Source organism: Crocodylus siamensis, chromosome 5 (genome assembly GCF_052110815.1).
Source record: "Crocodylus siamensis isolate JL-2025a chromosome 5, ASM5211081v1, whole genome shotgun sequence".
Classification (NCBI taxonomy): domain Eukaryota; kingdom Metazoa; phylum Chordata; order Crocodylia; family Crocodylidae; genus Crocodylus; species Crocodylus siamensis.
Window position 1 is genome coordinate 77,596,042 of NC_143399.1, and position 23,611 is coordinate 77,619,652.

Here is a 23,611-nt window from a genome sequence, read left to right on the forward strand (position 1 = left end):
CCCGCCCACTAGCACACGCATGTAAAGCAACAGAAATTACACGTTCTTTAGGCCTCACTTCTGCTTTTTGATTGGGCTGGGGAAATGGGGGAAGGAAGTCAAACAAACACAAAATTCCCTTTGACTTTTAAAATGTTAAGTAATACAAAGATTCTCCTGCTTCTAGATCTTTAGCAGGTTCAGGGTAAAAACATGTGAACAGAAAAAGTGCGCACACACACAAGGTAGGTGGAAGCGGGGCAAGGGTGCACTTTTTCCAGAGAACTCTTCCTCTCACTCGAAGCACTGGTGTAACACTGAGTCCTTAGCTGACCTTTTACCTTTGCACTATCTACATCCCATCCAAGGGATCCTCCAGCCATTATTCCCAGCGCTCAGCTTCCCCCACGCAGACAACTACCTATAGGAGAGAAGGTGAAGAACATGGGATATACCCGCTCTCAATTACATGCAAGTCTTGCTGTTTGATAGAGAAGAGCTAAAAACAGATTAGCTTTCCCAATGTTTATTTATGCATGTGCTCCCCTCTCATGATCCCACTTCACAGTACAATGGGAACCACATTTTTATAGTTCCCTTTGCTTATTTCAGTATTTCTCAGCTGGAGTTACTATAGGCATGTCACATACACAATACCTGAAGCCACAAGTTCCCCATCAGAATTAAGGTGCGTTCAGAGCCCCAAGTGCTCTCACTACAAATGCATGCGTTTAGGATCCAGTCAACCCAAAAAGTAAAATCCAAAATAATCCTGCCTTGGCACCGGCTGGAAAAAAGAGATAGCAACATTTACCTTGCAGAATGAGGCCTCAACAAGTCAGATAGAGGCCTCTACCGGCCAGCTGCATAAATGACAACAGATCAGACAAATTTTGGCAGCTGTCTTTACTTTGTGTTGTCAAGAGAAGCTACCCTAATGCTGTGACACTCACGGCATCATCTTAAGTGTTGGCAGCCCTCTAAAATAAATAAATAAATAAAATTAAAATCCTTATATGCCTCCACAAATGGGCAGGGCATTTGACATTACTAGATGCACTTGCAGAATTCCTACAAAGCAGGTAGCTTGCTCAGTGATGGAGCAGACTGAACTTGGAGCTCGGACCCAGATATCTTTTCTTCCCCAACATCAGTACAGACGACATCATTGCTAGACCAAACAACACTGATGATAATATCCAAGGTTCATTCACTTGCAATTCTACTCATGTCATATGCACTATCTCCTGCTCATAGTGCCTCTCTGCTGTCTACCGTGGACAAAAGGGACAGTCCCTACATGAAAGACTGAACACTGATCTATCATCAGCTGCAGAAAGACATGCAGGCCAGTGGCAGAATACTTTAACCTCTGGATAATTTCATCACTGACCTGAGGGTGACGATCCTTAGACAGCAAACCTTTAAAAACTGTTTTGAGTGGGAAACTGAAAAACCTAAAAGTCATCCACAGACTGCATTTATTAAGTATGCTTTAAACAGGGACTGTGCATTCTTATTCCTGTCCTTGGATTAGCTTTTGTGACTCCTTTGTTCTGATGGGTTTATTGCTTGCTTGCCTCTCCCAGCCTTCTCCCTACCCTTTCTCCCTCTACCATCCCCCCAAGTTTCCCTTCTGTGTTTTATATTCAAATTTCCCCTCTCCTTAAACTCTGCTTTGTGCACTTCCTTTCACAGTGTCTGATAAAGTGAGCTTCAGTCCACAAAAGCTTATGCTATATCTACTTTGGTTAGTCTCTAGGGTGCAAATCTGCTTTCTACTTGACTTCAGACCAACAAGGCTAACTATATCATTCTAACTCCTCCTGCCAATTAAAACTGTCCTTACTCAGCCACGAGTGCACTCACACATAAGGGCATCTAGACAGCTTGTTCCAGATGGGCTCTGTAAATATGTCTTAATATGGAACCATCTTCATCTCAACCTAGACTCAGTGTAAGAGGAGAAACAAAGCCAATGACTATGAAGATGCTCTTCATGTAAATTAGTTATATTGCTCATCTGAAACATCCTTATGTATTATCCTTGCCCAACTGAGGAACACATTGTTTACCTTGATTTCTACTGCTGACTTAGCCTTCTGTGATACTTACTCTTCCATGCAGCTTGTGTCACTGGACAACAAGAAATGTTCAGCTCTCAGCACCTTTCCCTTTCCAATTCAATTTTCTAGACCTGTATGATGTAGTACACTCTTCAAGGCAGAAACCACATTCTTTGTACTCCCAGTCCACTTCTGGGTTCACCGACAAACACGTGGAGGGCCCCCCTGCAGTCCTGTGGGACGCTCCATGCGCCCCAGCATTCCCGTGATCACGAGCTGTGTCCGCTACCTCAAGGTATGTAGAAAAAGCTTTTAAAGCTGCGTCTATATCCGAATCAACATCAAATCTTCAGATTTGGATTCAGCTGAATTGAAAAATCAGGGACAGTGATCCGAATCAATGAATCAAATCACTGTCCCCAATTCGGGCTTTGCACACCTCTACCCCCATGCTTTAATGAATGAATAAGTCACCAGTGTGATGTTAGCAGAGCACATGCTGGGATGCATCAGCTGATGCATCTCAAGTAACACTAAAGAAGTTATTCTCCCACTCTACTCGGCATTGGAGATGTGGAGAAGCTTGAGAGAGTCCAGAGAAAAGCCATTCACATGATTAAAGACCTGAAGAGCAAGCCATATGAAGAAAGGCTGACAGATACGGGACTGTTCAGCCTAGAAAAGAGAAGGCTTCAGGGGAATTTGGTGACAACTTACAAATATATCAGTGGAGAGCATCAGGGGCTTGGTGAACAACTATTCACCAAAGCACCCCAGGGAAAAACCAGGAGCAACAGACAAACTCCTTGCAATTGTTAATTGCAATTGGTTAGTGGTCAAATACATAATAAGTATAGCAGTGTCAATGTCCAGGAAAACTGAGAGCTTTACTTTGCAGCCCGAATATGCAATCAACCCTTCTCCACCTGCATCTAGTGTATGATGAAATTTGAGACCCACAGGAACCTTTTCATGTGGACATCTGCTCTTCTCCGTCAAGGACAAGGATAGATTTCTCCTGATGTAGGTTTCCTTGGGGTGGTACAAAAGCTACTCATCTCTAACAACATTCAGACAGTTAAATACTCTATGCCAGTGGTGGTTTGCAATTTGTGGTTCGTGGACCCCTGGGGGTTTGCAAACCATGTCTAAGGCAGGGGTGGGCAAAATGCGACCCGTGGGCTGGATGTGTCCCATCAGGCCCTTCTACTTGGCCTGCAGGGCCCCTAAAAATTAAGAAAATAAATATTTATCTGCCCCTAGCTGCCTATCATGTGACCCTTGATGTCTTGCCAAAATTCAATAAGTGGTCCTCCGCCCAAAATAATTACTCACCCCTAGTCTAAGGGGCCCTCATAAAATGATATGATCAATCAAAAGTATGTGAAATACCCACACTTCCAATTCAAAGGGGTCCACACCTCCATTCAGGGCCATCCCGGGAGTGGGGGGGGTGGGAAAATTGGGGTGATTGCCTCAGGCCATGCACTTTGGGGAGCCCCCACGGAGCTGGGTGGAGCGGCCACAGTGACTCTGCGCCACCGCCACTGGCTTGGCATTCAGCTGCTCGCTTTCCACACCACCCTGCCTATGGTAGCAGCAGCTTCTTCAGGTCCAGGGCACATGGGATAAGTGCAGAGGTGGGGGTGAGGCCCTGCACGGGCTGATTTGCCCGGGTCCCACACCCTGCTTGCATCAGCTCTGCCTCCATTCAAAATTCTTTAGGGGTTCACAAATGAAAAGAGGTTAAAAAAAATCACTGCTGTATGCAAGTCATCCTCTCAGGAAGTCCATTTTTTAGAGAAACTGGATTCTGGTAAGAACAGAAATCATGATGTGAAGGAAAGGCAATGGCTGGCCAGAGATACTCACCCAACAGCAGTTTCAAAAGCCTGCAAGAAAGTGAAGGGTGGGCTGGAGTTGGAGAAAAGGGACTTTGACAAGCAGGATCCCCAAGTAAAAATCTCTCGAGATGTCTAAGGAAAGACGGAAGATATCTTCATTTTGGTATTGGCTCCCAAGAATAAAGACTGTATGATGGTCTTAATCTGTCTGCTGAAAAATAGAGCTCATTGTGAGAATGTGTGTGTGTGGGGGGAAAGTTGAAGAGGCTGATGAAATGCAAAGTCCTCTCTCCCATGTCACATGAAGAGAACATTAAAATGGTAAGCCACAGAGATACTTACACTGCCCACCGCAGAAACTGACAATGGCTTTATTTCCTGAGAGCATTTTAAAGATCAGACACAACACTTTGTAGAACCTGTCAACTGAGCAAGAGGCAAGGCACATGGCAGAGGCAGAGAACCTGTCCCAGACCAAACTTCTAATATAAGAAAAGGCTTAGTCTCTGTCTGCATGCCTGTCTCCATAATGCTTCGGGCCAACTAGCCAGCATGCGACACAGAGGCAGCGGGTGGCGATTGGCTGTGTGGTTTGGGCTACATGGGCTCAAGCTTGCACCACTGCCCATGAAGTTGGTGGTGGTGGGGAACACGCCTGGGACCACCTGAGCAGCAGGGCCTCCCCCTGCTTCCCTGCCCAAGGGCGAAGGAGGGGGATCATAGTGGCGGTGCCCCACCCCTGCCACCTGGCCTGGGCACCCCTCAGAACAGCCAGCAGGGAGAGGGAGGCGGCAGGCAGGGAGGGAGGGAGGAAGGGGAGCGGGGAGGCAGGCAGACATGGGCCAGGAAGACCTGGAGTAGCAGGGGGAGGGAGGAGTGGGGCTAGACCCAAAGTGGTGGGGGGCAGAGTGGGGCCAGACAAGGAGCAGCGATGGTAGGAGGGAAGTGAGGGCATGGGGCCGGACATGGGATCCCCGCTGACTCCCCCATCATTCTTGACAGGCAGTTTGCTACCTAATGGGCACTTACACGCATGTGGGGGTCTGCTCCAACAATCCAGTGCATCAGAGCAGACTTGATTAACCGCACTCGAACTTGACGCACTCTGGCAGCCTCGCGTGTCACGTGCACCAGTGGCACAGTGCACCTCCACGCTGAGAAAATGTCAGTGGTGTGCTTTGAACTAAAACAAATTCAGCATGCTTTATAGTTCAACATCCACCGCTGCCATTTTCACAGTGTGGAAGTGTGCTGTGCCACTGATGCACATGCTCCTGACACAGTGCCGGGCACTTTTAATTAGCATGGCTCACTAATTAAAAAGCACCTGGCACCACATGCGAAAATCCCCAATGTTTAAGGGTAGCAGAAACACCTACCTGTGTTAGTCTCAAGTCAAGTAGAAGGTACCTTATATACTAACCAAAGTGTGCATGTGGTAATTTATGATAGCACAAGCTTTACTGAACCTCACATCATCAGATTAAAGGCCACACTCAAAAGAGGGTGTGGGCACGGAGTGAGTAAATTAGAATCAACATGCAAGTGCTGTCCTGTCTCTACCAAGCAGGGTTTTGGTCCAGAGCAGAAGCTGAGCAAAAATGCTGAGTATGGAAGATACAGTTCTTCACAGGGAAGTCAGACACTAGAAAGAGAGAAAGATTGACTCTTTCAGGAGATAAACAAAGCTCCCTTCCCCACCTTCCAGTCCCACTTGTGTTTGTAAAAATATGTTTATCGTGTTAAAAAGCAGCAACTAGGAACCAAGAAAAAAGAGGAAGCGAGGTACACAAGTGTTAGGAGGGTGGTGAGTCAGCAACATGAAGAGGAAGATGCAAGCAGAGAAGACAGTTTGTCTACCAGGGGAGGGAAAACTAATTAGGAAATAGCACTGTTTGGAGCATGAATGTATAGTCAGCACCACCACTCTGAGGCAAAGAGGAGAACCCACCCTAAGACACAGTAGTGGCATAGAAGAGGCCAGTTTTCTGTCACTGATGGAATATGGAAGTGTTAGGAGACTACAAAGTTTCAGATCTGCAGGCATTTTTCTGAGCGCTATTTGCAAGAGCACAGAAAAGGAATGACAGGAAATAGGGCTGTGGAGGTGTATGTGGGTGGAAAGATGAAAGGAAGACGAGTGGTATGAGTCAGCAGAAGGGCAAGCAGAAGTGAAAGAAAGCCTCCGTTCAGGTGGATGCTCCCCATCCAGCCAGGTACAGCCAGGAAGTGAAATGCAACCCCATGGCACTGCTAGATGGGAAGCAGAGTAAGCAAATGATGAAAGCAAAGAGAAGATCAAGTCAGTAGATGGAAAAAAAAATACTGCTGTGGTGACAAGTCAGAAGGCCTTGCTTTCAGCCGTAGGCCAAGCCGATTCAGATAGACAGTCAAAAAAAGCCCGAGGTTGAATTGATTATCTTTACAGGTTAGTCTAAGCTGTGTGGTTGGAAAAGATAAGCAAGTGAACAGACATTCACTTTTGGTTGCAGAAATTCAGCTACATCCCTGCAGTGGCCCAAGCCAGAAGCCAGTGGAGGGTTAGAGCATGCCTTCCTGATCTACTGGAACAGCCAGCTTGGGCCAAGGCTAGCCCGTCCACCCTACAAAAAAAAGGGAGGGGGGGTGGGAGTTGAGATGAGGTGCAAAGCATCATGGGATGCTGGGGGGCTGTGAGTTAAACTTGAATCTAGAAGGGATCTGGGACAGAAGTTCAATAAACTGATTTAACCTAAATCAGTTAAGTCTGATACTACATCCATCCAAGTTTATCTTAAACTGGTTTCAGCCACTTTGAAAGTGGTTTATGTGCATTGAACTTCTGTTGTGTTACAGATTTGAACTGGTTTATGTGTAATTTCTGTCCCTAGCTGTAAAGTCTGGCAGGTCAAGGGAGCCACAGAGCTTTCATTTTAATCCTGTTCTTGGTGGCAGAAAAATAAACCCCTTTTGAACAGCTGCCAATTCCAGCATCAGGGTAGAGGACCAGTTGTAGCAGATACAGCCTACAGGCTATGATAGAGAGACCCTTATTTGTCCCCATAATAAAACTTTCTACAGTCAACATGTATTTGAGTTGTTACAGAAAGCCATGGCTACCGTGCAAGATTATTCATCAGGAATGTGCCATGTGTCCCGAGGCTGGGGGGGTCATGGCGACCGCTCACAGGTGGTGGTGGCGGCGGCAGCAAGTGGGGACTGCCTGCAGGCAGTTGCAGCAGTGTTGGCAGTGGGGTGGGAGGGTGGTGAGTACAGACTAGCAGTTGGTGACCACCCACAGATGCTTCCGGTGGTGTTGGCAGTGAGGAAGGGGGTGGCGAGCGGCAACCACTCTGCAGGCGTCACTGGTGGTGGCCAATTTCAGAGGGTGCACGTGCACCCGCATGCACTCCCCATTCATTGCTAGTATGTCACATCTCTTTTGGACACTCCTACTAAAAGCAAAATGCTTTATTGCAGGCAGGTACGATGCATGAAACCTGAATAGTTAGAATGCCAACCCATCTTCAGCATAAATTCAGTCAGTGGCAGGGCAAATATGCATCAGCATCTAATGCTCTGCGACACAAGTCTCATCATGTTTTGAAGTCAAAGCTAAGCTCCTTCCTCAAAAGAGGAAGAAGGGACAGAGGGGAAAAGAGTCCTACCATCAATACACATAAATAGAAAGAAAAAAAAAAAAAAAAAATCAAGTCTCTCAAATAAAGAGCATATGACAAACTTCATAAATCTATTGGAAACAAAAAAAATCATGGACTCAATATAGACTTTGGATTTATGACACATTACAACCTGCCTGACATCTGATTCACCAGGTACCTGCCTGACCTTGCCATTTACACACTTTCCCCACCCCCTTGCTCCTCACCTCTACACTTTTTGTCTTCCTAATTTCCAGGAATTTACTTTTTCACAGACTGCCTCTCCTCTACCTTGGAGAGCTCAACCACAGAAGTCTCCCTTGCTTACCATAGGCATTATTTCCCCCTTGTTCCCTCCTACCCATTGTTTTACTATTTTCCACCTATTTACACAGTCTCACTGACTGCCTGTCACACTTTTAGCTTTTTTCATTCCTTGGAGATCTCAGAACAGCAGCAACTCCCTGCACCTGAAGAAGGGTGCTTGTGCCTGAAAGCTTGCAAAGTACTTTTTTCCAACTGCTCAGATGTCTAACAAAAGTTATCACATCTATCCAAAGGACCTTTCCTGACAAGATTATGGTACCATTTCTGGACACTCCCCCTTTCTAAGCTACAGCAGCCTCACTACAAAACACTTCATTTCTTAGGAGGTTTTCCAGGGAACTGTTGTTAACAGTAGCTTAGTAAAAGGAAGAATCTACATAAAGCAGTTTTCTGCCTCCTCCCACAGGTACCTGTTAAACTGTTTATCACTGCAAGTTAAGGCAGAGGATTTGTGCATATATTCATAGTTTCTCAAATGATTTTGGTTGCTCCAACAGGAAACAATTAATTAGTTTCTTTGATGCAGCACAAAAGCCTTAAACTTCAGCCAACATGCACTCACACTTACTTATTTTTTGATTATGCCCTCTCAAATGCTACCAAGCAGGTTTGTTAACTGTTACTGTAATTTAAATGCCACAAATCCAATTTAAATGAAAAGGGTTCTCTTTTTAAAAAATTGTCCTTTTTCAAATGAAATCTGAATTTAAAAAAAAAAGATATGTTAAAGGCCCATACTTCTCATCTCAAAACATTTTGAATAAAAAAAAAGATGTATCCAAGAGCCTTTATCAAAATTTTTGTATTACTATCTGTGCGCTTTTCTTAAGTGCAAATGGAAAAGTAGATTAAAAACAATTATATTCAAATCAGCAGTTTAAACATGAGCCCTGGCTATCAGCAGGTACCTCAAAATATCTCAGCTACACAAAATGCAATCACATATTTAAGTCGGAGAGAAAAACACAACTTGTCAGCCTCTGCAAGCTACTGAAACCATTTCATCCCTTACCTGGCAGTTTTTAGAAATCCTTTCGGAGCAACCAGTAACAGAAAAGTTGCAAAAGTTTGTATTCTCTATACAGCTTTCAGCAAATAACACAATCAAGGCATACCTTAAACTCAGTAGATACTAACTAAGCTGACTGGCTTGAAAGCAAAGTTGACTAAACTAGGTAGGTGCAGCCATAAGTAATCTGTGACATACAAAAAGCCCTTATCCATACCCTCTCTCATCCAGGCTTTTTTTGTTCACTTCTGAGTAAGTGGTATCCTCTCACAAATTCCCCAGCAAATGATGCAATATTAAATGATTCATGAACACGGCCATACACAAAAATCTCAATTTCCCCCAACAATTTATGGAACAACTAAGTGTATGCATTGCTACAAAGTCATCTGGGAAGTGTAGTGCTAAAAAAGTCCTAGACAGGATTCATTATTTTTTATCTTCATAAGAAGATAGAGGCTTTATATTATATGGAAGATTTAAAATATCTTCTGTATGGTTTACAGCATGGCAGCATAGAAGCAGCTTTTTGTTGTTTCTTTTTGGGGGGCTAGAAGGGGAGGGGTTACATTGTTTAAAATCTTTGTAAAAGATGGGAGGTGTACAAATATTTAAAGGTACCTGTGTTTCAGTAATTATGATGTATATTTTTTAAATTTACTTTATCTTAGATTAGAAAATTCCAGCTGAAAACCTGAAAATAATCCAGCAGTGTAACTGAACCACTATATTTTAAATTGAACTAAGATATCTAAATGGAATTTCACTCCAAGTAAACAGTTTACAAACCTCTTTCTAAGGATGAGCTTTGGAAAGTGCTTCGGGAATAGCAGAACCAATTATGTTTCTAGTGCGGATAAACTGCATTAGCGAAGAGCCAGATTACCCTCTGAGAACTAGCCAACGTTGAGAAGAGCTCCAGCCTGCTACAACAGTACATCCTACCAGCAAGTGACTGGTGTTCATGTGTAGAAATGAGAAAGGTAGGACTCTCCCTGAGAGTTGTAAAGAAATAGTTGAACATGAAATACATTTAGCCATAAATCCTTGGACCCATGCAACGGTTATGAGAATATCAGGTTTCCTGGAACTGAAGAGCACTACAAACCTGATTTGTTACCCTTTGTCTAGCTACCCCCTCACCCCCCCCAGCTACCTTGTAAACTCTACCAAACTCTGTTCATCAACAGTTTAAGAAAACTCCATGCTTACCAAATGGCTAAAATGTTTGAAGGAGCTACGGAAAAAAAAAAAAAAAAGGAGAATTTTCAACTCCAGTAGGAACAAGTCTAGATAACTTACAGCAACAAGAAGCAGTTCAGTACTTACCCAATACCACAATATACAGCAGCACTGGAAATAGTGATCAAAAAATCCCACGGGTTTATAATGGTATAATGGGATGCTTCGATAGCCTCGGGAGAACCTGGACCTTTGTGGACTACAAACATTACAAATGCAGCACGTAGGTGAATTCATCCCACACATTTTGCTCTTTGGTAGTGGGAGGGAAAAAAAAGCAGGAAGAAAAATCTCCCACAACTCCTCTGCTTTTACGAAGTCTCCATGACAATCCTCTACATTAACACACGCCTTCAGCTATTGATTCTGCCAGATTTGAGGCTGCAAGCTGCAGCACATTCATGTATGAGCAATGGAGTAACTCCCAGCTTTCTATCAGTCTTGAAACAAACTGATGTGCTAAATTTTGGAGCTACTGAAGGAGGAAACCACAATCGGTGACTTCCTCATTCTTACCAACTGCTCACACAGTTTAAATAAAGGTTATTGTTATTTTTCAGGAGGGGAAAAAAACAAAAAACAAAAAAAACCCGAACATCCAGTCATCCCAGGCAATTGTAATGACGAATCATCCACAAGTTTTCCCAGCTCCCAACAGCAAGATAAACTGGGGGAGCATTCACACACTTTTGCTTCTGCCAGCAGAGTTCATTGCACACATCAGGGACTGCTTGTATTCATCTCCCTTGCAAGCTCTGCACCTCTCTCTCATCCCCACTTTTTCCTGCAGGTTTCTTCTCTTAACCTTCCCCAACTATTGCAGGGTCTGTGCATCTCTCAAGTCCCACTTCTCTGCTAGGGTCTGTGTGTTGCCTCATTCCTCTCCTGCCTCCTTATCATTTCCCCCCTCACTTCCTACTTTCCCCCTCTTTTTATCTTGGAAACAAATCATTCAGAGAATTAGCATTTTAAACCATACTGGAATGTGCCAGCAGGATATTATTATTCCAGGATGTGTTAATAGGTGTCATCAGATGGTTCTTTGAGCTACAGTTAGAGCTAGTGATGCCATTGCTTACAGACTGCTAAGCGGATGCCTCTCAACCCTCCTCATCCCAAACAAAAAACCAAACCAAACAAAAAAAACCAAAAAAACAAAAACATCAAGCAATGAAGCTGATGCCTCAAATGATCCTTCACACCTTGGTACTAGTCAGAGGCTACATTCAGAAGCTGCATTAAATCTGAGCATCAACGTGACTGAATGGCTTCACAAGTCCAGCTGCCCACCATTTCAGTTTAACCCCATAAACTTTACAGTGGAAGACAAGAATTTTGATTCCTCTGCACTGACAATGGTTTCCCACTCTCTCCAGGAAGAAGCCCCGATATTTGCTGTCAAGTTAACCCTTCATGGATGCAGAAGATGACAAAAGCCAGTTCTGATTCCTCATTACTTAAGATGCTTTCCTACAGCTGTCACCTGAACCTGGTGGAACTGGGAAAGAGAAGAGAAGAGAAGCATTAGCAACATGTAAGGAGTACACATGGGTGCAAGTGCACCCGCTGGAAACACCAGCCATGAAACCAGAAGTGCTGACAGAAGCGCACTTCCGGTTTCACCGTTGGTGATTTTGGGCTCTGCGATCGGCTGCTGCTTGACCCCCCAGTTGGTGATCTGGTGCCCACCCTCCCCAGACTTGGGAGGCACCAGTCACCCATGCAAAGAAGACATAGGGGGGACAATACTGGAGGAGCATTTACATGAGGATCACATGCCCTGATGTCTCATGAAACCCTGTCCTGCCAGCCTCAGTGGATGAGAACAGGGAATGCTTAGATATATTTCTGCCTCTAGCCGGAGCCATGTATAAGATGGGAAAGCTCTGCTGCTCTACAGCATGAATTTAAATGAAGTAAGAATTAGATGACCCCACCACACCTCTGCTGAGTCCACTGAGCTAAGTTTGTCATTGGTGTAAAGAAAGAGGTTTACAAGCAAAGGATTGCTTTTTATCTCTGTACATTACAGAAACTAGTTAGAACAGGGGTGCATCCTGAAATTTAGGGGTTGGTATATGGGACAGGGCAGTGGGCCAAATCCAGCTGCAGGCACAATATGGCACACAGGATCAAGTCCTGATCTGGTACACACTAGACTGGCCCTGTGGACCAACCTCACACATTCAACTTGTGGGACCAAAAGACTGGGCACCATCAAGTTAAAACCTGCTCCCTGTTAGCAATAAGCAAGTAGTAGTTTAATCACTACAGTTTTCCTCAAGACACATTTTTGTTTTTACCTACAGTCAACTGTAAAGGACATGCATTTAAAGAGATATAATGTCTTTCCTTGTTTAGCACTTTGATCCTTTACTGGCCTCAAATTCTCTCTGTAATCTAGTTCCACAGCTCCAATAAAATGCCTTATTCCCCAAGCACAGAACTCAGGAAGCATGTACCAGGCATCAGACTTTGGCTAGGGACAAACATTACACATAGTGATCAAAAACTGGTTTAAACCTGTAACAGAACAGATGCTCAGTGAACATAAACTGGTTTGAAAATGGCTGAAACCAGTTTGAGATAAACCAAGTTGAATGTAATATCAGACTTATCTGATTTGGGTCAAACCAGTTTATGAAATGTCTGTCCCAGACCCCTTGCTGGATTAAGATAAATCAGACTCCCTCAGCACCCCGGCATGCTCTCTGGGCTGGGTGGGGCTCTCTGCTCCAACAGCGGGCTGGTCCCTCCCCTCTGCTGTCTGGCTGCACCTCCAGCAGAGGCTTGCAAGCATAGCAGTGTCTGCCTGGTTTCCCTCTGCTTTCCCCCTCCCCTCCCCGCATTACAGACACCTCAGCATTAGCAAGCAGACCACATGCTGGCAACCGTCCATGCTGTGGCAGACAGCAGTGTGGGCTTAAGGCCTTTTGGGACTAATCAAAGCTCAGCTGGTAATGTCCCCCCATTTCTTCTTTGTTTAAGAAGAGTCTGAACTAATGAGATAGGCTGTTTGTTTTCTGACCTGGTGATAAATGCTAATAACAGAGCTGATAAATGTTCTGTTATCATTTGGGGGTCAGGAAGGACACCCCTCCCTAATCCTGCCAGGGCCTGACCACACACCCACACCCTCAGCTCAGCACTGTGGAAGGGAAGGGAGGACTGCTCTAGCACCTCTGGCTTCTACCCTGAGCCACTGCAGGCATGTGCCTGCATTTCTGAGATGTCTGTGCAGTTGCACAGTAATTCAGCCTAGCCAGGTTAAATTAACCTGCAAAGATTGAATTCGTTCAGGCTCAGGCTTTTTGAATGTCTGTCCCTAGAGCCTTTATTATAGAAGGAAAAGCAAAAATGCACCCCCAGACTGCCATGCAAAACTACTGGGGGATGTTCTTTGGTATCTGTAACAATTACAGTGCTGTGTTTTTCCCCACACATTAACAGTAAGTGTTATTTATTGGTACACTTAAAGAGCTAGAGTCCACATTAATGTAAATCATGACCAGTTTTAAGTCAAACAAAGCTCCTATTAGCAGAACTTGGAAAAACTGGTAGCTAACACAAACATCAACTAAATCTCAGACACCTCACACCGTAACCCTGTAGCAGCCTTTGTGTACAGCAAAGAACTATTTACTTTTCAAGTCAACAATAGAATTAAACAAACCCACAACTTGGCTTTATGTGATTGCAGAAATCATATCACAGACCTAAGCATAAAAGTTGGAATAGATGGTTGCATTTTTAAATCTTTAAAACAGCTTTTACAATTAACGCTTATGGAAACTTGCAACATGCACTAATTAACCATCTAAAAAGATCAGCCAATTATTAGTAATAATTAGAAATTCAGGGTCTCTTGATTTGGGCTCAGCTTCAAACATGTGGAAGATGCCCTATTTTTAGAGGCTAGATGTTCAGCAGTTCCTAAGAGTCAGGATCCCTGAAGCTGTTTCTTGTTGGGTATCCGAGGCTAAGTAGTCACTACTTGCAGGGCAGCAGTCTGTCTGTATGTACACCCAGGACCAAGTTGTTAGTTATTATTATGAAAATTAGGATAGTTAGGAAGGAGTTGAAACATCCCTGAATTTATAAACAAAACAAATCAAATATGCACAGGAAAAGCTACAGTCTGCAGCATGCCAGAGAAAAAAAAAGAGGAGACACAAACTTTCATATTTAGGAGATCTGGGTTTAAGCCAATGATGATTTTCAAATATTGAACTAAGCTCTGCTGTGTCTTCTCTCCCAAAACCCCGAGGACAGATACCATGATGCATAAAAGATTGCCTACACCTATCCTAACCATGCAGCTTGTCCAATAAAAGATATCACCTACAAGAACTCTTCCCTTTCACTTACTGAAGCCACATAATCATCATCACTGTAATGTTGCCTGGCTGAGGAACTGTTAGGAAAGCATTTGCTTGCAGAACTTCTTGGTGGTCTGATGTCATGTGATTTCTACCAGTCAGACTAAACCATAATTATCAACTAAGGCTTCACATGAGTTTATGTCACATTTGATTGCTAGAGAACGTAACAGAACTCGGGAAAGGGATGTAAACCACAATCCCCCCCAAGTGAAGTTCCAAACCCAATGTGTCATCCATCCTCGTTCCCCACGCAAGGTTAAAGAGAAGGCAGGGCAGGGTGGCATCTTAGGGCACTTTGTACACATGATGGGGGTTTAATCCCTAGGGTTTTATTTTATGCTGCCTGCCCAATGGGGGATGAGCTGCTGGCAGGCCAAGTGCCCCCCCCCTGAGCTGCAGGGAGCCCTGGTCCTTCCCTCTGCAGTGATGGTGCTCCCTGGGGCCACCCAGGTCAGCTACTAGAGGGTCAGGTGCTGCCCAAGGTCGGAGGTAGCACCTAGCCCGATCCAACTGTTCCCCAAGCCTGCCCAGGAAGCAGTACCCAATGGGTTTCCAGCAGGTGGGCTCAGGGAAGAGTTGGGCTTGGTGCTGCCTCCAAGCTGGGGCAGCACCTGGCCCACTAGCAGCCTGCCTGGACAGCCCTGGCAGGTGCCATCCCTGAGGAGGGAAGGACTGGGGCTCCCTGCAGCTCAGGGGCTGCTCAGCCCACCAGCAGCTCGCCCCCCTGCCACAGACGGGCTCCGCCAAAAAAAATCAGGCCCCTTGGTGCTTCTGCCTTCAGCAGATGCCTGGGTGGGCTGCTAGCAGGCCAAGTGCTGGCCCAGCTCAGAGGCAGCACTCAGCCCAGTCCAACTCTTGCCCAACCCTCCATCTCCTTCTGCAACACATTTTCTCTACTCTAAAACAAACCTTCAACTCATCTCCACTTCTTCCTTCCAGACTACCGCCACCATCCCCTTTCTGTCCTAGACCCTTGAGGCAGGATACCCAGAGTATCCCCTCATTAACCCCCAGGCTTCTGTACCTTCCACAACTGTGAATCCTGGGAGAGGGCTGTTAAACAGCATTGTTCGGGCTTCCTTAAAATGTATTTAAGATTTATCCTAACCATGCAGCTAGTCTGATAAAAGCTATCACCCACAAGAATTCTTGCTTCTCCCAGATTTAGACAGCATTTTACTAACAAGTCTTAACATAAAACCAAAGCAGCCTTACCAATTAAGAAACATTCAAAACTCCATGTGGGAGGGATTTCCTTCCTGAAAAGATACGTACATCCTGATGGTTTTGAATATTTCAAGCAAGGTACAGCAATCTAAGTTTTCAGAGAAGATTCACTACAAGTCTGATGCCATTTCAAAGCCAGGGCAAAAATGTCACTATGGAGATTTATCTCATTTATACCTCTTCCGTTTACTGCCACTTCTTCAGCATTTGTGAACAGTCTGAGGCTTAGGCCACAATTACACTGGATTTATGGCAATAGGAAGCCCTCTTCTAAAGTGATAATTTTCTGCTGGGCATTTGGAGCTGTCTGACCTGTTATATTGTCCAGTTTATAGGCTCCATATATTTTTCCTATTTCTGCCCAAAATCAGAAATTAAATTTTATTTAAAGAAAAACAGAAGCAATGATTCCTCCCAGAAGCAGGTTCCCTTCCTTTTCTCAACCATCACTAGTTATATTTTATACCGAAGAGATGCTCTAAAGATAGAAATATACATGGCACAGGTAAATCTAAATAATGGACTTTGTTTGCCTAAATTTTTTATGGCAGACTGAAGGCTAAAGTTTCCTCTGCCTTCCCACCATCAACTATTCACGCATAACCTAAACCAGTGGTCTCCAACCTTTTTAAGTACGACATCACTTTTTGAATTGCAGTGTAACCCAGGATCTACTGCATGCCACCATGGGAGTGAGGCAGGGGTAGGGGTGAGTGGGACCCCGGCCAGGCTGGGTGGTGGGAGGATTGCAGCCCGGGTAGCTCGTCCAGGCATGCAGTGGGGCTCCCACTGCTGCACACACCCCGCTGGAGGCCCAGGGGCATGTGCCTCCCCAGTCTGTGCGTGGGGCAGAGGCGGCTGCTGCAGTATGCTGGGCTTTGTGCCCCGAGCCCCACTGTAGTTGCCTTGGGATAGGCGTGATGCCACATGCATCCTGCTCCTGGGCAGGCAGGGGGTGCAGCTCACCCCAGCAGCAGGACTCACGTGGCATTGCACCGCTCCTGGAGCAGCTTCAGCAGGGCTCAGGGTGCAAAGTCCAGTGTGCAGTGACAGTTGCCTCTGCCCTGTGCACAGATTGGGGGGGCATGTGCCCCCGGGCCTCTGCCGGGGTGCGTGCAGTGGCAGGAGCCACCCCACATGCTTGGACGAGCTGCCCAGGCTCTGATTCTCCCATCCAGGGCCCAAGTCACCCAGTGGCAGGGGGTGCAGCAGTGGATCGTCTCACTCACCCAGACCCGTGGCAGGAGGCGCAGCTCAGCCTAGTGGCAGGACGCATGTGGCATTGTGCTGCTCCCAAAGCAGCTGCAGCTCTGTATCTCAGTCTGAGGGGGCTGAGCGCATGCATGTATGTGCACATGCACACTCAGCACCCCCAGACTGAGATCAACTGTTAGAGGCTCCACGATCAACCAGCTGATCACAATCAACCGGTTGGTGACTACTGACTTAAACCATTTTGGGGGGGAACAACCATTGTTTCGATGGCTTCCTGCAACCCTGATTAGCCATATGAACAATGGTTAGCTCTCTTTTTTGAGAAGAACAATTGATATTTACATGTCCATCACCTTACTGAACTTCAAGAATTCCTGTAAGTTACCTGATTTTTGAACGATCTCTCTGGCACTCTGGAAAACTCACATTTACTAGGGAAGCAAACTTAAAAATATGACAAAACGGAAACAATAAATAGCTTCTATCACTGATATTTATGATTAGCTATTACACAACAACCTTTGACTTTTGCAAGAACTACTTTCATTTTATTTTTTTTAAAGTTAGGAGAGAGAGAAAGCAGTTGCTTTTATAGGGGAAATAAGCTATTTAAAATGCAGCTTTTCGAAGACTTTAAAAAGACAAACTCTGGATTACTCAACATGCTCGTAGTATACTTGTCTGTATGTTCTCCAACTAGTAAGTGTCGTCACTGTAGCTGGACTCTTACAAATTGAATGTATAATTTCCCAGCTCACCGCAGCTTTCAACAACTCTACAACTGTGTGCGTTCTGCCATTCAGTTATCATAACGTGCACCTCTACCCTGCCTCCTTATTGCCTCCTTATTGCATGAGGACCATGGGCACGGAGCTGGAAGTTGAGACATGAAAGGAAAGTGCTAGGGAAAAGGAATTATCAGAAGACAAACTGAATCTTGGGAAGTTGTCATCGTCTATTGTCGAGTCAAACAATTCTCCACTGAAATGAAAATATCAGCAAACACCCTTTTTGGTTTTTTTTTTTAAATTAAAAAGAATATGAAGTGAGAATAGAGGGAAGGAGAGGGGCAGGAAAGTAATGCTTTGGGAATAAAATAAACAAAGGCAGATTATGGCCTAAAATTTCTTAACTTTTTAGTTAGTCTAAGGTGCCATCTACCCTGCCATCTAATTAACTTCTGACTAACACAGCAACCTACATCTCTATAAAAGTTTATCGGTTTTAAAACTGATATGCAACTGATATCTCAGTTCACGATAAGTAATTTGTGATAAATTCCTCAGTATTGCAAAAATATGCTTGAAAAACAAATCATTAGCAAAACGTTCCAAGAGACAGAAACCTTAAACGGTTTTTCTTTTTAATCTGAACAACGCAATGATGAGGATGAGGATGAGAAAGAGAAACTGCTTTCAAGGTTCAACTGTATTAATTAGGACTAACAATAGAATACTGCTATGCTGGTTTTTTTATTGGGGGGGTGGGAATCTTAACCACTTTCATTTTTCAAAGATTTTTTTTGGTAAACAACTAGAACTTATGTACATATCTCATTCAAATGAAATTATGTTCAAAATAAAATGATGCCCTGCATGGTATACATTCCAGCCAGATCAAATGGAGCTGTTATCTACTGTATATACTTAATTACATTATCAGTACTGTCCATTTTTGGCATGTTCTGTACAAGGGATAGAGCCAGCCCCATCCAGAAAACAAGAAACAAAAGTCCCCCAACTTCAAGGCAGTTAGAGCAGTAGTACCACTGGAAAAAACCCACAACCCTTAAGACAAAGCAAGCAGCAAAACCAGGCATTTTCTAGCAGTCTCTTTTGCAGCTTTTTCCTAATATAAATGTCTATGAAAATGGGGGTCCAAAACTAATACCAAAAAAAGTAACAGAATGGTGGCAAGAGACCTGCCTCAACTTTTGTCTTCCTAAAGGCAGGTCACCCATTCATATTTGCAGTTTTACAAGACACCAACCAAGAGGGCCAACAAGGCACTGGTTTCATTTTATGGTCCTGGTGGCATAAACAGGATGCCTCTGAAAAACCTACATGAGACAGAAGGAATCCAAGTCAAGCAAATACTTGCAAACAGCCACAAAGCACCTTCCCTGGTTGTCAGGACGAGGCGGATAGTCAACATTTATATTTACAACGCTATTTTTCTCTATCTCTCTGGAAGTTCCCATAAGGGCCATATGCCTTATTATTGCTCTCCACAGCAGGTTCAGCTGTGGAGATGCATCTTTCTGCCCCAACTCACCTTCATAAGTGCCTTCAGCATTTCTCTAGTCCAGTGCCTCCTCTCTTCCCAAGTTACTCAAATCAGAAGAGCTTGGGATCTCTCCTCCCGGCAGATCTTTGGAGTTACGCGCTGACTCCCATCATACAGGGAAAAAAGCAAAAGCTGGTCACCAATACAGCCTTCCTCCGAGAACCCCCCTCTCCACAGAGACTCTCTGGTTTAAGAGAAGCCTCTAACCCAACTTTGAGGAAAGTCTGTTTGGTTGCAGCTATTCCCCTGGCAGCTATGGAAACAGTTTCTCCTAGATCCCAAAGCTAACGCTGGTTCAGGGAGGAGCCTGATTGAGAGGGTGGGACCTGCATGGAGCACCTGGGTTTTACAGCCTGAAGCTTTCAGTGTTATTCCCCCACATCTCTCAGTAGCTAAATGCTGGAGCAGCTCTTCTGTGCTCACAGGTGTAGATTCCCAGAGCTGCCGGGGCACTGCGGGGACTGACCTTGAGAGCTGGCAGATCAGGCGCAGATGCATATGAAGGACAGCGCACTGCACATATCAGACATGCAATATGATAAAGCCAACACCATTCCCATGACCTGCCCAGGGAGATGCAGCTGGATTCCCAGCCCAAAGACTTTATCCAAGAACCAACCTCTCTCCTTCCTCCATCCCAGTTGTCTCTAAGACCAAGGATTGAGTCCCTCCACCGCTTAAAAAGCAGCTGGGTTGTTCACTGAAACAAAGGGGACCTCCCCTGCCACAATCCTAGATCCCCTCTGCCCAAACCTAAGGCCTCAGCCCAATAGAGCACACCTGAGCTGGGAGGATGGAAATGATCTCTGGCTAAATGACCTGCCTTGGAAAGCAATCAGAAAGCTGCTCAGGCTTGTGGGGGGGCATGAGGCACTTGCAAATTTGCTGTTAGTGCCCCTCCCACCAGCATGCAGCATTTTGGGTGTACAAATATCTCTTAAGAGAAGTCTGGATGTGCAAGGTACAGAATCCCTTGTGGCTCTTAATCAGACAACCTACGGGAATCCCTGTGCTTCTGGTGGGAAGAATAAAGTTTGTACCCTGCAGCTGACAGTGCTGTTCACCAGTTCAGGTAGGTGAGAAGGTGCTGCTTAGCTTTTTAATGGCTAAGGGATCACTTTAAGCAGCTGATCTGCAGAGAGGGAGGAGAACTAAAGCAAAGGGAAGTCAGGACTTGAAGGAAAGAGCTGGAGCCTTAGTGAAACCTGGGCTGAAAGGAAAATAGCAGGACACTCTTGCCAGTTATCTTGGCTTCTCAGTTAAATGTATTGCTTCCCTTTGAGCTCTACCCAGCCCCTCAGGGATGAGGGGGAGGCTCAGTGGCCTCAACTGCAATAGAAAGCAGCTGAGATGCAAACTAGCATTGAGGAATCTTCTCCCCATTATTAGCAACACGTAGGGGGTGCCTGCAGCTGTACGCACACCCCCTATGGTTGGCGGTGCACCCCCTGCAATTGGTGGTTGCTACTCATTACCCCCTGCCGCCCTTGCTGTCCACACCGCCTGCAGCATCTGCAGGCGGTCACCGATTGCCAGTGGCATCTGTGGGTGGTCACTGATCACTGGTCGGTGCTCACCACCCACCCCCACCACCTGTGGGCGGTCACCATGCCCTGCCAGCCATGGGGGGTACATGTTGTTCATACTCACTATTACTGCTCTGGGGCCATTTTCTGGTGTGCATATAAGTGACTGCCTTTTAATTCCTTGTAGAATAACATATTAAAGTCCAATTCAACTCCTTGTTTTGTTTCTATTAATTATTTTTGTGTGGTTTTTTTTAACCTCAAGCCTTTGACTGTTCATTTCAGACTTCTAAATTGGTACAGACATGTTATCATATAGGAATCTGTTACAATTGCTTTCCTCATTTTGAAAATATTGTTTACTATCAATCCACATGTCTCGGGGGGAATAAACAAGCTAAAATGTTTGGAAGGATTTTTGTGTTATCCCATGCATGACTCAAGGCTTGGCTCTGCAGTGTGAGGGCAGACTGGAGATAGTACGAATAACACTATCTGCCTACAACTGGTCGCACTCCCTTAACTACACATATAACAGATTTGGAGCATTGTTGCAGTTATGATGGTGTCTGCTTCTTTCCCAGCCTTGAAGGGTACTTGTGCCCAGAAACCTGTCAAGCCTTTCTCCCAACTTTACACTTGATCCAGCAAAAGCCATCATAAAAAGCCCTTATCTTTTTAAATTAAACATGTAATATCCAAATGCATTTACTTAAACTGGTGTGAACCCATGCCTAAGCACTCTTATTTTGGTTTAGTATAAAACAACCCCTATTTAAGCTGACTTAAAGTCTGTACAAGGGTTGCATTATTTTAACTCCACGGATGCAGCTTCACTATGTAGAGTCTAGACGAGTGGTTCTCAACATTTTGGTACCAGAACCTGTTTGTAAACATTGATGGCCCCAGCCCAGTGCCCCTCACTCCCAACCCGCTAACCCCCAGCCCTGCAGTGTGTAGGATATAGGGAGCCCCATGCCACCTCTTGGAGTCTGGAGCTCTGCCAGCCTGCAAGGGAAAAGCTATGGTTTCCCATGTTTTTCTCCTTTAAAGAAGAATCCATTTTTAAAGGTTGTTTGTGACCCTTTCATATATTCTTGCAACCTACTTTTGGATCACAACCCATGGGTTGAGAAATGCTGGTCTAGACCGTGCCTCAGACCTTTCTTGCCCCCAACTCATTACACCACTCAGAAGAAACACTGTCTACTAATTGGTAGGTGTAGGAAATCTAAATATTCATAAAATTATTTTAACTGTGCCCCTGGCACAACTGGGATCAGTTTGCTTGTGTCCTGTACTACTTTTTCTCATGCACCAAGCCATTCTTCCTTTCTGTGGAATATTCTTATTAACATTGGAAATGGAGAGGCATCTACTAAAATACCATCACTTGTTTCTGCTGCTCTCAGGACTTTTAGGGTACATGTCTATGAGTGCATTTCCCTGGGGACAAATAGCAGCAGCACATAGTTGTGCTACTACTTGTTCCCAAGGAACACCCCTGAATGTGCACTCTGGTGTGTGGCAGATTGCCCCAGGTGGAGTGTGGTAGGCTGTGGCTAACATCTGGGCCAGCCACAGCAGACCTGCTTAGGATCCTGGGGGCTTTCCAGGGCTGCAGCAGTAGTGACCTGGGCATGTGGAGCCTGGCTGGCAGCCAGAGCATGGCTCTGGCTGGCCAGAGTCTAGCTTTAGGCAGCACACTTTGCAGGTATGTGCCACCCCACTTTTTTCTGGCATGGGTTTTTTAGATACCAGGATTTCCCAGGATCTAATTTTTGTGGCATGCTGCAAAAATGCAGCATCAAGAACCTTTTCACATGCACCATATGCATTTTGCATTCCCTCAGAAATCTCTGAGGCATCGCAAGGTGCATGGTCTTGCTCATCTGGACATGCCCTTGGAGTTTGGTCTAGCATAATGTGTCAACAAGTTGTGATAATGGATACACATCTGTATTTTATTCAGATCTCTGCCTTAATCTCAGGGTGCAAAGAGGGAGATGTTTGTGTATTAATTTTCAATGCAAGATTAGAATGCTTTAAGCCAAATTTGTGCTAAAGACCAGCTATCAGTATCACGTTTGTTGGAATCCGTTTTTCCCTGCTATGGAAGTTTCAGCTATTCCTGAACACAGATGGAAGGCATAGTTTACATCTGACATTTATCCTCTCCAAGGGAGGTGAAATGGAAGGAATAAATATACCTACTTCAGAGAACCAATTCAGACACTGAGTAGCAATCCAGAGTGGACTATTTATAATTTTTTTCCATTCATAGAATCAGAAAAGTAGGATTGGACAGAATGTCAGGAAGTCATCTAGTCCAACCTCCTGCTCAAAGCCAGACCATCCCCAACTAGATTATCCCAGCCAAGGTACCGAGCCAGGTCTTAAAAACTTCCAAGGACCTCTGTCCACCACCACTCTGGGTAACCTGTTCCAGTGTTTTACTATCCTCCTAGTGAGAAAATTCCTCCTAATATCTTACCTAACCTTCCCTTCCTGCAACTTGAGACCGTTGCTCCTTGTTCTGTTATCTGCCACCACTGAAAACAGTTTAGTTCCATCCTCCCTCGAACCTCCCTTCAGGTAGTTGAAGGCTGCTATTAAATCCCTTCTGTCTTCTCTTCTCCAGACTAAATAAGCTCAGTTCCCTTAGCATCTCCTCAGAAGTCATCTGTCTTAGGGCCCTCATCATTTTTGTTGCCCTCTGCTGGATTCTCTCCAATTTGTCCATTCTTTGTGTAGTGTGGGGGGAGGGTGCAAAACTGGACACAGTACTCCAGATGTGGCTGCACCAGTGCAGAATAGAACGAAATAATCATTTCCTTTGACCTGCTGGCAACACTCCTACCAGTGCA

The 23,611-nt window shown here is 45.0% G+C and overlaps 1 protein-coding gene across 2 annotated transcripts in view; it reads right to left on the reverse strand.

The window, feature by feature from the left end:
• LOC149864313 (palmitoyltransferase ZDHHC11-like) overlaps positions 1-10,538 on the reverse strand; it is a 55,057-nt gene extending 44,519 nt beyond the window's left edge. For both annotated transcript variants that reach the window (XM_090048311.1, XM_090048310.1), the window contains exon 1: positions 10,196-10,538. In XM_090048311.1, the coding sequence (XP_089904437.1) occupies positions 10,196-10,354 (159 nt within the window). In that variant the 5' untranslated portion in view covers positions 10,355-10,538. The remainder of the gene's footprint in view (positions 1-10,195) is intronic.
• Positions 10,539-23,611: the final 13,073 nt, after the last annotated feature.